This window comes from Lolium rigidum, chromosome 1 (genome assembly GCF_022539505.1).
Source record: "Lolium rigidum isolate FL_2022 chromosome 1, APGP_CSIRO_Lrig_0.1, whole genome shotgun sequence".
In the NCBI taxonomy this organism is placed as follows: Eukaryota; Viridiplantae; Streptophyta; class Magnoliopsida; order Poales; family Poaceae; genus Lolium; species Lolium rigidum.
Window position 1 is genome coordinate 339,376,568 of NC_061508.1, and position 14,796 is coordinate 339,391,363.

The 14,796-nt window shown below is 42.8% G+C and overlaps 1 protein-coding gene across 1 annotated transcript; it reads left to right on the plus strand.

Moving 5' to 3' along the window:
* Positions 1-656: 656 nt before the first annotated feature.
* Positions 657-7,032, plus strand: LOC124700821. The gene is made up of 4 exons (XM_047232893.1): positions 657-709; positions 5,672-5,900; positions 6,291-6,507; positions 6,640-7,032. The coding sequence occupies exons 1-4, from the start codon at positions 663-665 to the stop codon at positions 6,789-6,791; spliced, it is 645 nt and encodes a 214-aa protein (XP_047088849.1). The 5' UTR covers positions 657-662; the 3' UTR covers positions 6,792-7,032.
* The last annotated feature ends 7,764 nt before the right edge of the window (positions 7,033-14,796 follow it).

Sequence of the window (14,796 nt, forward strand, 5' to 3'; positions counted from 1 at the left end):
TTCGGACATCGCCGTAGCGCTTGCCTCTCGTTCTAAGCCACGCGAAAGCACCTGTATTCCCTTTCTCGTACTTATCACTCCGACGCCATATCCCTTCTGGACCAAGCCATCGCCGCCGGCAGCTGCTGCCGCTGACCTCCGCTTCCTGCTCCCCCTCGTTCGGTATCCTATTCCACACTTCTGCGCCGCCTCCCTCTCGGGACCCGCGTTCCTCAGCGGTACCCTAGACGTCGCCGCCCTCGGTATCTTGGCCTCGATTCCTGCCCGGGCAAGGCCACCGGATATACGATTCACCATCTCCAACTTCAACGGGGAGCCGGACGGCGAGGCCGGCTCTACCGCTCGTACTCTAGGTTCATGAGTTCCTTCCAAGTTCTTTACCCGCAAAAAAAACCCCTCTTTTTCAGTAGATGCCCTTTTGCAGCATTGCCATACCTGTGTTTGAAGCTGAAACAAGGTTTACTGGACTTGCAGGAGGGGGTTCCTAAGGCAGGAGTGAAGGACAGGGTGGGCTGGGTGAATTCGATCCGTCACAGGTGAGCGAGCATGGAGAATTGCTCAGTTTCTTGCCGTGGTCTCTCTTTTTGTGTACTGCTCTGGTTTGGGAATCGTTACTAATTTACCTTAATATCTATAAAGGAGGAGCAGAGCGATCGGCAGACATGTTTCCGACAACCACCTCAACTACTCCTGAGTATTTTGTTGGACGGTATGCAGCATCCTTTTATCTTCGATGAAACTCAGTTAGAAACTGAAAAGATTTCCACTTATTGTTGTTGGTATCATTCACCTTAATGTGGAGAGTAGAAAATCTATTAATTTTCATATTCCATTTATGGTTGATATTTATCTAGGAAGAAAAGCCCTCAATACCTCTAGGTTATGAATGTCAGCGGGTCTGCACCCGGCCGGGGATCCCCTTTTCTCCCCCGTCCCCACGACATGAAAAACACCCCGTCCCCATCCCCATAAGCATCGTCGGGGATTAATTTCCCCCGTCCCCATCCCCTGTCGGGGGTAGCAGACCCACGGGTACCCCAAACCCGTAATGAAGCTAGGCCTAGGAGACATGTACTACTGCAGCACTGTAGAGAACAGTACATTGCAGCAACAGCTTAGAACTACAATTGGAAAGCAAGTACGAATCATGATGCCATAAAATACCATCAATCAACAACTAGCTAGCATATTAAAAAAGCATATATAGGAAACGACAGCGCAAGCAAACTGACATGACAAAATAATAAGGTTCTCGTTCAACACTTATCAAATAGTCTAGTGCTCACACAGCACCTCACACAGATAATATAGGATCCAAAATTCAGAGACTAAAATATTACATGGAATAATGCAATATTGACGACACACCAGGGATTACTTAAGGCAGTAGTTCATATGATAAAAAAAATAAGTAGGAGCTTCACAGCCCATTATTCATCAATAAGAGACCAGCTTCAGCATTCAACCAGCAGGCCAGTAGAATCGGCGAACAAACCAGCAGCTTCATCATTCAGCCAATGGATCAATAGCTTCAGCTTCCTTATTCCAGCAATCAAATTGTCAAATCCTACATTGCAATGAGAAAATAGTTAAAGGGTGAAATGGAACTTGCAGCATCTCTGTTGCAATCATCTAAGTTTTGAGTTTTTAGAGATTCACCTGCAACCCCTCTTGAATGTCTTGAAGGCAAGACCAGAAACTTGCAGCATCTCCACTGCGATCATCTACAAACAAACACGTGAACAGTTAGTTATGTTTACAAGACAAAAAGGTTAAACAACGAAGACAAAGTTGTCTCACATTTATACTTGTTCCTAAGCCAATCTTGAGAGCACATCAGTGCCTCCAACATATCAGAAGCTAGACGACTGCGATGCTCACTAAGAACCCTTCCACTTGTACTAAAAGCTGATTCTGATGCAACTGTAGTTACAGGAACAGCAAAGATGTCTCTTGCCACTTTCCTCAAAGTGGGATAGCGCCTACCAGCAACTTTCCACCAGTCCAGCACATTGAAGTGCTCTGTTGTCAATGGAACCAAATCATCCACCAAGTACTGATCTAACTCAGTCCTATAAGTTGCTGGCCTTTTTTGAGCAATACGTGCATTGAAAACTGACATCAAAGCTGTAGTTGTTGCTGCTGGTCTTGACAAGTTTGAGGATTCGACATTATCTTCATTGCTATCAGCCTCATATTCTTCCAACAAGGCACATAATGAATCAATGACTTCTTTAACAAGACCATGACACTCTTCAGGACTAACACCATGTAGGCTAGAGAAGCAAACAAGCAACATTTCATCTTTGTACCTTGGATCAAGAAGAGTAGCCATACCCATTAGACCTTGAATGTCAGACCAATATTTATCAAACTTTGCATTCATGCTGACTGTCATAGCTTCTATAGTTGCATCGCCACAAGTGGCCCACTGTCTCATTTTCTCTTTTATTTCACAAATCTTGGGGAAATAAATATTGGCAGTGACATAATCAGTTCCAGAGAATAATTCAGTTACTTCAAAGAACAACTCTAGCCTCTTTACTACATCCGAAGCGAAAAACCATTCTTCCTCGCTAGGAAGAGAATCATACAGTTTCTCAACTTTCTTTGCACGCTCAAACACAGCCTTATAAGGTAAAGCAGTATTAAGCATCGTGAAAGTAGAGTTCCATCTAGTCTTACAGTCAAGAGCCAACTTTTTTTCTATCTTCACTTTCTGGAACTTAGCAATTTCCTCAAATTTCTCAACTCTCTTAGGTGTGGCTGTCCAAAAGGCTACACTCTCACGAATGTTTTCTATAGCAGATCTCATCACATCTAATCCATCCTTCACTATTAAGTTAAGAATGTGTGCGCAACAGCGCATGTGAAGCATCATACCTTTCAACATCAGCTTCTCTGTCCCTAACTTCTTCACCAACAGATCAATTGCCTTGTCATTTGATGTGCAGTTATCAACGGTCACAGCAGAAAGCTTCTCATCAAGATTCCAAGCCACCAAAGCCTCATAAAGTTGTTGTGCTATAACCTCTGCAGTATGTGGAGCGGGCACATAAATGAACCTAAACACAACGCAAAAACATTCACATGTTATTAGACTTCATTAATAAGTTTAACACAACAGCACTGATAATATTAATACAACATCATTGACAAGTTAGTACCTCATAACAACACTCCTAAGGATCCAATTATCATCAATGAAGTGGGCTGTGATAGCCATGTAGCCCTTCTTTTGATTATCAGATGTCCACATATCAGTTGTGATGGCCACTCTAGATCTATTGGTAGCCATGTACTCCATTGCTTTCTTTCTTTCTTCTCTGTAATTATCAAAGATGTCCTTCCTGCAAGATTAGAATTGAAAATCAAAAATTGAATTACATATCAGAATAAGTAATGTACAACATGCCAATGATGCAGATGTGCCAAACTGCATACCTTATAGTGTTCCTTGTCACCATTTTGAAGAGGGGCTGAAGTGCAGTAACAAATCTCCGAAAGCCGGCGTGATCAACTATACATAATGGGTATTCATGTAACACTATCATGTTGGCAAGCTCCTTCCTAGCAAATTCCTGATCAAACGTATAGTTCTCCACTGAAATTTTTCCTTGATCTTGAGAATTAAACCTCAAAGAAGACTGACCCAATGTCTTGCCCTTGTTCTTGATCTTCACATAAACACAACTCCTTAGATGATCATGGAGATGCTTAGTCCCATTTTTTGTTTCTCCTCCAAGCTTCTTCGAACAGTGAATACACTTGGCCTTCCACTTTCCACCTATTTTCATTCTCTTAAACTGCTTCCATACAGCAGAGGTAAGCTTCCTTCTCTTGGGGCCAACAGCCTCAACCTCAACATCTTCTTCTTCTCCCTCGTCGTCATCAGAAATGTCCACGGGCACAATGCCATCTTCGACTTCATCTACTGCTTGTGACTGTGAGCTCGAAGGTACCGACGTAGCCAAATTGGTACACCCAGCTGGCCTGTATACATTATAAAAAAGTATCATCCCAAAATAATATGTCAGACTTTCCTACGCATGAATCGGAACTAAGAACCAAGGACTAAAAGCAAATGAGTGTGTGGTCGTGAGTCGAATAATATTAGCAAACAATCACATACTGGCCTACAAACAAATTATCTCTCAAATGTACTAGTGTACCGTGGCTCTGAATTTGTGGAGAATTACCACAGTGCATGAGAGGATATAACTCTGTAAATAAGTTTGCATATATAGTACTTTTGTTTACTGATGAATCGCTATTCAATTTAAACAAATGTGTATGTAAACAAATGTGTACTTTGGTTCACTAAACAAATGTGTATGTAAACAAATCTGCAGATGAGAAGATATATTCAGTGAACCACTAAACAAATGTGTATGTAAACAAATGTGTACTTTGGTTCGCTGAATCACTATTCAAATTAATCTGCAGTACACGCACATACATAAAGAAACAGAATTTATGTGAGCATTGATCAGTGCAAGAAGTCAAGAACTGACAAATTTCTCCATCACACCCGACTGACACAATCACATATGTAAATAATCTGACAAATAACCATATTAGGTAAAGTGGTATTAACCACACCGAGTGACAAATTTGTGGATCAGCGGAGTGACACAAACAGGGATTCACTCAATAAAATATTCGCAGATGAATCTGATCTAACTAGACAAAATTCTGGCATAAAAGTTTAGACACTCACGTTGCATCCTTCTTCAGCTTAGCAGGGACAGCAGCAGATCCGTTAGCTGCAGCAGGAACGACCCTGCCTAGATGCCGGAGTGGTGGGCGTCCACCTGGGATGCGCCCAGGGATTAGGCCGCTCCCTGGATGCCGGAGGCGAAACACTGAGCCGTGGACACCCTCGCCTCCGAAGACTGCTCCGTCGGCGGCGGAATCTGCTCCGGCCTGGCTCCCTGGATGCCCAACGTTTGACACGGAGCCCTCCGCGGGCACTGCTCCGCCCTGGGGCGGCTGGTTGTCGGCAGCACTCAACGACTCCATCTCTCGGAACTAAACAACGACGGCGCAGGGGAATGGGGAAAATCTGGGGTAGAAAATGACGGCGGTAGGGGTGAAATCGAGGGTTTGACCGAGGCATGGATTATATAGACGTAAAATTTGGCAACAGATCAGGTGATTAGCTGAGATTATGGTAGGGTTAGCTAAGTTTATGGGATTTGTTCGATACGAGGCGGGGCTCCGTGGGGCTCGGGGCTGGGGACAGATAGAACACTCCCCGCCCCGCTCTACCCGATGGGGAGCATATATTGGCAGGGAAGGTCCCCATGGGGACAAAGTAGGTACCACACCCGGCCCCTAATAGAGGAAAACCCCATCGGATTTCGGGTAGTCGGTCCCCGCTGCCATTCCTACTCTAGGTAAGCAGACTTGTGGCCAGTAACAACAGCACAAGTTATAACCAAAAATAAGGAAATAAAAAATTGGAGGTCGTAGATAATATATGTGCTACATGCACATGTTGTTTTACCTTTTGTGGCTAATGCTGATTTAGACAAAACATTTCTACTAATCAGTGTGTCCTCTATTTTGAATTTTCTTATAACTTCCTTCCCATGTGCAACATATCTTCAGAACTTTAACACTTCCAACTGATGTTATGCATTTGTATATATATTTTCCACTCATGCAGTTTTGACACAAGGCTGGAGACTTGGCAAGATCCCACTCCTAGGAAATCAGAAACTACTTTCGAGGAATTTCGCGAGGCTTGTATTAAGGCTGCCAGGCGCAATCACAGCCTTATGGATGCTAGGTCATCAGTTAGGCTTAGTGAGGAGCAGCTTAGACAAAGAGAAGAGCAGGATCACAAGTTCTTGATGATAGCACTGGAAGTCTATACCAAGAAAAATAACATGCAGGTCAATCAATAATTACTGTTCTGGATATTCTTTCATGACAATACTTGCTGTGTTAGTTAATAATATTGCTACTTCTATTCTGTTTTTAAAATGGACATCTAGTTTACTACTTGTCCAAACCAACTCATATTAGTTAGGCACTGAACAAAATATTCTTCCATGAAGTATATTAATTAATACTACTACTCTTACTCAGTTTTTAGAATGTACATGCAGCTTATAATAAGTTACTTCAGCCACTATAGTGAGTGCTTTTTATTCTTTGATGATAGGTTAGCCAACTGATTTAAGCCATTATTGAAGCTAGCTGCAGAATTGAAAAGCAATTTACTATTTTTTTTTGAAGTGGGCCTATTATATTGACATACATTTATATTATATATATTGCAGCCTACTGAACTTGAATTTGTGGAAGTGAAAGGAAGAAACCTTATTGATGAATTCGGGCTGGGATATTTACATTTCAACTTTTTAGTGAAAGGATTAGATGGTAAAAATACAATGTTTTTTGCTGAGGTGCATCATGATCTTGAAGATGAGAATGATGTTTATCTTTGCAAGCCTTTGGAAGAGGAAGATATGAAGCCATCAAAAAAGAACGACGAAGGTATTTTCACACTTTTATTCTATTTGTTATACTATTACACTCGTGCTCCAACTTTGAAGGTCATTTACTTTTTCATATTCCTATTTTTATTTGGGTTGGCCATTGACTAATGCACTTTTCTTTCTTTTTAAGCTCTCTGTAAAGGGTGTGAATATGGTGCTAAAGATCTTATACATCCCAGTTGTGGTAGCTTCCGTGGTGGGCACAAGGATGTTTGTCCGATGCAGTCGGACAGCGATGATGATGAGTGTGATTATGAATGGCCCCTCTTGGATTGGATGTAAAATAGTGTGTTCACTGTACTTAGTTCAACTTTGAGCTATATCGGTGCCTCCCCTAATTTTACATCCATTCCAAGTGGGAAGTTTGTGTTATCCAATTGTGTAATTTTATCTACATCTATGGAAGAATGTAGCAAAGTGGCATGACCTGCCAGGCAAGACATGGTCTGCAGTTTCTTTTTCTTTTGACTCAGAACCTTAGTGTCCGTGCTGCAATTTAATATATTAGGAAGTTTGTGTCCATAATTTCTGTGCCATGACCGGTATTATTTCCGTTAGTGCTATAATTATTTCTGTGCATAGCAGATTTTTTTTTTGTAAAGGCAGCCCTAGCTTTGAAAATCGGATGCACTTTCCTGTGTCAGAATCGTCTGGTCACCCTCCCAGACGCAACAAATCAATTATTTGTGAATCTTTTTGTTGATTTTATTTTAGCAATTCGAAATACTCCGTATGTTTTGTGAGTGGAGGGAGCATATACACCCGGGGAGCTGAATTTAATTTAAGAATCTTCTCCTTGAATCTGGAATGGTTCTATTTGGTCTCATATTATAGAATTCAGGCGGATTGAATGCTCCGAATAGGGGAAGGGCTGTGAGAACATCAGTGGAAGCGGCGGCAACTTAGAGCATCTCCTGTAATTGGTGTTCTATCTAAAAAACGACTAGTTTAAGATGTGAGAGGCGTAAATAGATGCTGTAATTGGGCTGTAAGATAGAGGGTGGGGCAAAAACGCTATCTCGCGCACTATATCTACAGCGCTAGAAAGAGTGCACAGCACAAATCGTGCGCAGAAATTACTTCTATTTTTACAGCTCTAAAATTTAGAGCTTCTATTGAAGGTGAATATGGCCTCACACACGACACACGGATGCTTTTACAGCGTCAAAATTTAGTGCGATTGTTGGAGATACTCTTATGTCGTACACATAACGGAGTCCAAGCTCATCACGGTGGAGCTCTTTCTCATCCATAAGATCTTTTTTAGAAGGTTTATAAGATTTTTTTTGAGAACATGCACTTTATTGATTATCTCACAAAAGTACAAAAAGTTCGCGGATATCCAGTATCCGCAACAGAGTGGAAAACACAAATAGAATCAGCTAACAAATTTGACTTTGCTAATATATGCGCTGCCTCATTCAAATTTCTCTTCACATGGCACAAAGATGCTGACGAGAAGTGCTGCACCAAAACCTTGATATCAACCACCAAAATACCAACACCGGACCTCTCTTTTGTAGAGGTGGATAGACATTGCACCAACGTTAAATAGTCGGACGCAAAACCACTCGATCAAACCCTTCCTCTTTAGCCAAAATAACATCACGATGAAGGGCCAACGCCTCGGTGTACTCAAGCTCAGAGATCCAATTCATGATCCCAACAGGCAACAAGAAAAACACCATGATGATTTCGAATTACCACACCTGACCCCATACAACCTGTAGCCATGGAGATAGCAGCATCTGAGTTAATCTCGAGAACCTTGCCTTGCGGTGGTGGAGTCCAACGATCTGAACTTGGCTCACGCCTTGAGTTCTGATCAAATCAACATAGTCTACAACTTTACCTCCAGTACGACTTGGAGTTTGTTTGACGCCTTCATTCCGTGACTCATTGCATGCTTCCCATGTGTACCAAAAACCAACAGCCAAAGCCGTAGCTTGGATATCAGAAGCACGGCCAGGGAAATCAAACAACCATTATTTGCAAGTAGCGAAGCTTTTCCTATCAAGATGCATAGGTACCTGCTGTTTGATTTCCCACCAAGTAGCTTGCGCAAACCGACAGAAGAGCATCACATGTTCAATGCTTTCCTCTCTGCCACAAAAAATACATGAGCCATCTGCCGGTATGTGTCGCCAAACAAGCCAAACACCGCTTGGTAAACAATCATGTACGAAGCGCTAGAGATGAGTCTTCATCTTCCTCGGCGCCTGGATGCTCCAAATTGCTTTCCAATACTTCTCATTCTCTGCCCAATTCGATCTGAGACCCTTGCCGCTTGCACTCGAGTTTTAAAGAACTTAGACGAGCGAGCAAAATTATAATTAAGTCGATTGTAAACAGTGTATATTCCATGACGCGCGAAGATCGCCCCTAACATGACGTGCAATTGGAACCCTAAGAATACATTCAACCACAACCTCAGGGAAGAAAGCAGAGACCGACTCTTGGTTCCAAGTGTTAGTCGTTTCGTCGATCAAGCACTGAACCGTGGCAGATTCAGGAATGGGTGATGTCGGTTTTAACAAACCAGGTGGGAATTTAGGCACCCAATTATCACCTGTGATCTTCACCATCTTGCCATCACCGGTACCGATGCCCCACTTGATCCCATGCTTAAGAAGGTCTCGGCCATGCATAATACTTCTCCATGTAAACGACGAAGATTGAGGTTTAGTGGCATCCCAAAAGTCTCTGTTGGGAAAATATCTCCCCTTCAAGACACGGGCACAAAGAGAACCTGACTCGGTTATGAGGTGCCATCCTTGATTAGCTAGCATCGCTTGATTAAAGAGGACAAGATCATGAAAACCCATACCCCCAAAGCTTTAGGAGTAGACAACCAGTCCCATGAGATCCAGTGCATCTTCTTCATTCCATCCTCCAACCCTCACCATTTATTTGAAATGATGGATTCAATTCTATCATAGGTAGAAATTGTAAGTTCGAAAGAACTCATAACAAACGTTGGAATAGCCTGGATCACTGCCTTCAACAAAGTTTCACTGTCCGCTCGTGACATTGGTGATCAGACAATCCAATTAGATATTTTTGAATCTTGTTATAGAAAAAACTGAAGGTTGCAGCCAGAGAACGGTTCACTGAGGTTGGCATACGTAGGTAAAAATCATTAAGAGCTTCGCTCTGAACTCCGAACCGTTGTTTCATGTCATTCTTTATTTGGTCCTCACAATGATTCCCCAAAAAGACCGAATACTTGTCAAGATTAATCTTCTGGCCAGAGCCTTCACACTAAACCTTGAGAATATCCTTTAGAGCATCCACACTCGTACTATCACTCCTCGCAAAGAAGATGATGTCATCCGCAAAGTAAATGGGAGATAGGGGGACCAAGTCGACCATTGAGAATACCATAGAGCTCACGTCGATCCTCCCTTTGTTGCAGTAAACATGACAAACCCTCTGTACACGGGAGAAATAGATATGGAGTGGTTGGATCTCCTTGCCGAATACCCCTAGATGGGACAACCGGTGTCGTTAGTTCTCCATTAACACGAACAACATAGCAAACACAAGTCACAAATCGCATGACCGATTGAATCCATGTAGTGTCGAAACCAAGCTTTCTCAAACAACCATGCAGATAATCCCACTCCACTCTGTCATACGCCTTCATCATATCAACTTTTAAGGCGAAGAATGGTCGCTTCCACCGCTGGTTGCGAATTGTTTGCAAGCACTCGTAGGCAATCAAGGCATTATCTGTGATGAATCTTCCAGGAACAAAAGCACTCTCCTGCTCAGAAATTATCTCGGGAAGGAACACTTTCAACCTATTTGCGAGAAACTTAGAGGCGATCTTGTAAAGGCCGTTGCATAAACTAATAGGACGAATATTCTTCAAGTGATTTGGTTTTGCAACCTTGGGAATCAGCACAACCACTGAATCACATAGTGCTTCAGGGATATCACATCCACATAAAAAACTTCTCACCACATTAAAAAATTCATCTTTGATAAATTCCCAGGTTTGATAGAATAATGCATGAAATACATCCGGGCCAGGCCCCTTAGTAGGCCCCATTTGGAACAGAGCCACTTCTATTATATGGTTTACAAAGATCGGCATTCATCTCCGCAGTCACTTTGACATGAATATAATCTAGCACTGCATCAGTTGAAGCACACGGTTCAGATGTAAAAATGTTTTCATAAAACTCATTGAAAGGACGAGATGTCGCCCAGAGGGGGGTTAATAGGCGTTTTAAAAACTCTTACGGATTTGGCTTGTAAGAATGCGGAATTAAACTAACGTTTACTTTACAAGCACAAATCCTAAATATGCTAGGCTCACCTAAGTGCAATGACAACAACTAGAGCTAAGAAAGATAGGCACAAGATATATGTAGCACAAGAGATAGCAAGATATATGTACTTCAAGCACGATGGCTATCACAAGGAAAGTAAGCTCGGGTATAGAAATAACCAAGGCACGCGGAGACGAAGATGTATTCTCGTGTTCCCTTCCTTTGCAAGAAGGTACGTCACGTTTGGAGAGGTGGGGATCCCACTAAGAATTTTCCCAACGCCACGAAGGCTCACCTTCATCTCCGAGCCAAACCCACAAAGGATAATGGCCCTTTCCTTATGGCTAGCTTTTCCTCCTCTCCAGAGATGGCAAGCTCCAAGACCACTTCACAACCTCCACGAAGGAGAAGCTCGGGCCTCTTCACAATCTTCCTTGAAGAGATCACCGGAGCACCAACTGCCAAGCCAACTAGGAGGTCTCCCTCCAAGAGTAACAAGCTCACGGTCTCTCACTCGAACTAATCATGGTGGAGAACTCAACACTATGCAATGATGCAAAACAAGAATACCAAGGTGTTCAAATCCCTCACACTCAAATCCCTCACATTCAAATCCCACCAAAGCAACAAATGCTAAGATGGAATTAGATATGAAGAACAATGGAGGAAATCGACAAATGACTCCAAGATCTAGATCCCAAGAGTTCCCCTCACTTAGAGGAAGAATGGATTGGATGAGGTTGTAGATCTAGATCTCTTTCAAATCCCCCAAGAATATGCAAGAATCATAGGAGGGAATGGAGAGGAAGCAAGCTCAAGAAGGTCAACAATGGTGGTAAAAAAACGTGCCTAAGAACCCTAAGAACAATGGGGAAGAAGGCCCCATTTATAGCCCATCAAAATATGACCGTTTGGGGGCAGAATCGAGCCACCCGGTAGTGGACCCGGTCCTGCCGAGCTGGCTACCAACCTACCCCGTAACAACACTCGGTGGACCGGGTTGTGTACCGAAACTGCGATAACTTTTGCATCCGGACTCCGATTTCGATGATCTTGGGCTCGTTGAAATCACGACAACGAGCCCTACAACATTATGCATAGAAACATCATAGTCCAACCAATGAGTAAGAAACATAATATAAAAGGTTTTTCCTATTTATAAAAACATCAAACCAGTAAAACCTCCAACCATGAAAACGCAATAGAAGATGCATACGAATTCCGTTTTTGATGAACTTGAGCTTGTTGTAAAGCTAGCTAGCAACAAGCTCAAGAACATCACACATAAAAACACCAAGAAGCAACAAGATCTATGGAATGCAAAGCATGCAAATGGTTGAGCTCCCTAAGACGATGTGATCAAGTTACCCAACCGAAAGCCCCTCTTGGTAGTGCGGCTATCTATCCTATAACCCGGTCTCTCAACAACCACCTTCAGACCAGTAAAAGGAAAACCTAGCATGGCCATACCTTTGCCTTGCGCATCCCGCTTGATCTTGATGGTAACTCTTCAAGCTCCACTCAAGCCGGAATGGATCACTTGATCATTGTGTTGCTTTGTGAAGACTCACAAATGCTCCCCCATACACCATGATGGGAAAGATCCATTGATGCACATCTTCACATGTCCATTATCACCAAATGGACGGAAAGCTTCAAGCATATGTTCCTCTTGAGATGCTCAACTTGAACTTGCGCAACTCAAACATGATGACGATCACCACTTGACGTCATCCTCTCATGGGCTATATGAGATCTCACTTTTGATGCATTCCCATGGAAAGATACCTAACCCACATAGACAACAGAAGGGAACATATATGATGAGTTAGTTCATAAAGCATAATTGACACGGCTTACCGTACCACATGACTTCTCGTGGCACATTCTTCATGCTTCGTGTGTTGACCAAACTTTAATCTATTCTTCACTCTTTGTATTGGTCAACCTTGTATCTTCTTATGCTCTATCATACTATCTTGAGGTGTATATAGAATTCTTCATTTATTTGCATGCTCTAAATATTAGTCAACCATAGCTCAACTTATGAGACTATCATGACGCCAACTTAGAGCCATAACTTGAATTCTTCACTTGGAATCAAGCACTCAAGATCTTGATCATTCGTTGCTTATCACATAAGCTAGAGCATGGCTAATATTGAGTTTCACATATATAAGAACTCCATCTTCATTTCTTCTTCTTGATCATATCACATATATATCTTCAAATCGATGATCTTGATGCCAATACACAAGGTATATCTTTATGTTCATGGCATCCATACTTGAATCCAACACATGGAGTACAAGTAGTACCTATGGAATATTCCGTCATATAAACTCAATGAAAACATTAGTCCATAGGGGTGATACGTCTCAAACGTATCTATAATTTCTTATGTTCCATGCTAGTTTTATGACAATACTCACATGTTTTATACACACTTTACATCATTTATACGCATTTTCCGGCACTAACCTATTGACGAGATGCCGAAGCGCCAGTTCCTGTTTTCTGCTGTTTTTGGTTTCAGAAATCCTACAAAGGAAATATTCTCGGAATTGGACGAAATCAACGTCCAGGGGCTTATTTTTCCACGGAGCTTCCAGAAGACCGAAGAGCATACGAAGTGGGGCCACGAGGTGGCCAGACCATAGGGCGGCGCGGCCTGGATGGGGCCCGCGCCGGCCTATGGTGTGGGCCCCTCGTGAGCCCCCCGACTTTGCCCTTCCGCCTACTGAAACTCTCCGTCGCGAAAACCCTATTACCGAGAGCCACGATACAGAAAAAGTTCCAGAGACGCCGCCGCCAATCCCATCTCGGGGGATTCAGGAGATCGCCTCCGGCACCCTACCGGAGAGGGGAATCATCTCCTAGAGGACTCTACATCACCATGATCGCCTCCAGACTGATGTGTGAGTAGTTCATCCTTGGACTATGGGTCCATAGCAGTAGCTAGATGGTTGTCTTCTCCTCATTGTGCTATCATGTTAGATCTTGTGAGCTGCCTATCATGATCAAGATCGTCTATTTGTAATGCTACATGTGTTGTGTTTGTTGGGATCCGATGAATATGGAATACAATGTCAAGTTGATTATTGATCTATCATATATGTGTTGTTTATGTTCTTGCATGCTCTCCGTTGCTAGTAGAGGCTCTGGCCAAGTTGATACTTGTGACTCCAAGAGGGAGTATTTATGCTCGATAGTGGGTTCATGCCTCCATTAAATCTGGGACAGTGACAGAAAGTTCTAAGGTTGTGGATGTGTCTGTTGCCACTAGGGATAAAACATCAATGCTTTGTCTAAGGATATTTGTGTTGATTACATTACGCACCATACTTAATGCAATTGTCTGTTGTTTGCAACTTAATACTCGGAAGGGGTGCGGATGCTAACCTGAAAGTGGACTTTTTAGGCATAGATGCATGCTTGGATAGCGGTCTATGTACTTTGTGGTAATGCCCTGATTAAATCTCATATTAGTCATCGTGATATGTATGTGCATTGTTATGCCCTCTCTATTTGTCAATTGCCCAACTGTAATTTGTTCACCCAACATGCTATTTCTTATTGGAGAGACACCACTAGTGAAGTGTGGACCCCGGTCCATTCTTTTACATCTGAAATACAATCTACTGCAAACTCTGTTCTCTGTTGTTCTTCGCAAACAAACATCATTTTCCACACCATACATTTAATCCTTTGTTTACAGCAAGCCGGTGAGATTGACAACCTCACTGTTACGTTGGGGCAAAGTATTTTGATTGTGTTGTGCAGGTTCCACGTTGGCGCCGGAATCCCCGGTGTTGCGCCGCACTACACTCCGTCACCAACAACCTTCACGTGGCCCTTGACTCCTACTGGTTCGATAACCTTGGTTTCTTACCGAGGGAAAACTTACTCGCTGTGCGTATCACACCTTCCTCTTGGGGTTCCCAACGGACGTGTGTTTCACGCGCCATCAAGCATATTTTCCGGCGCCGTTGCCGGGAGATCAAGACACG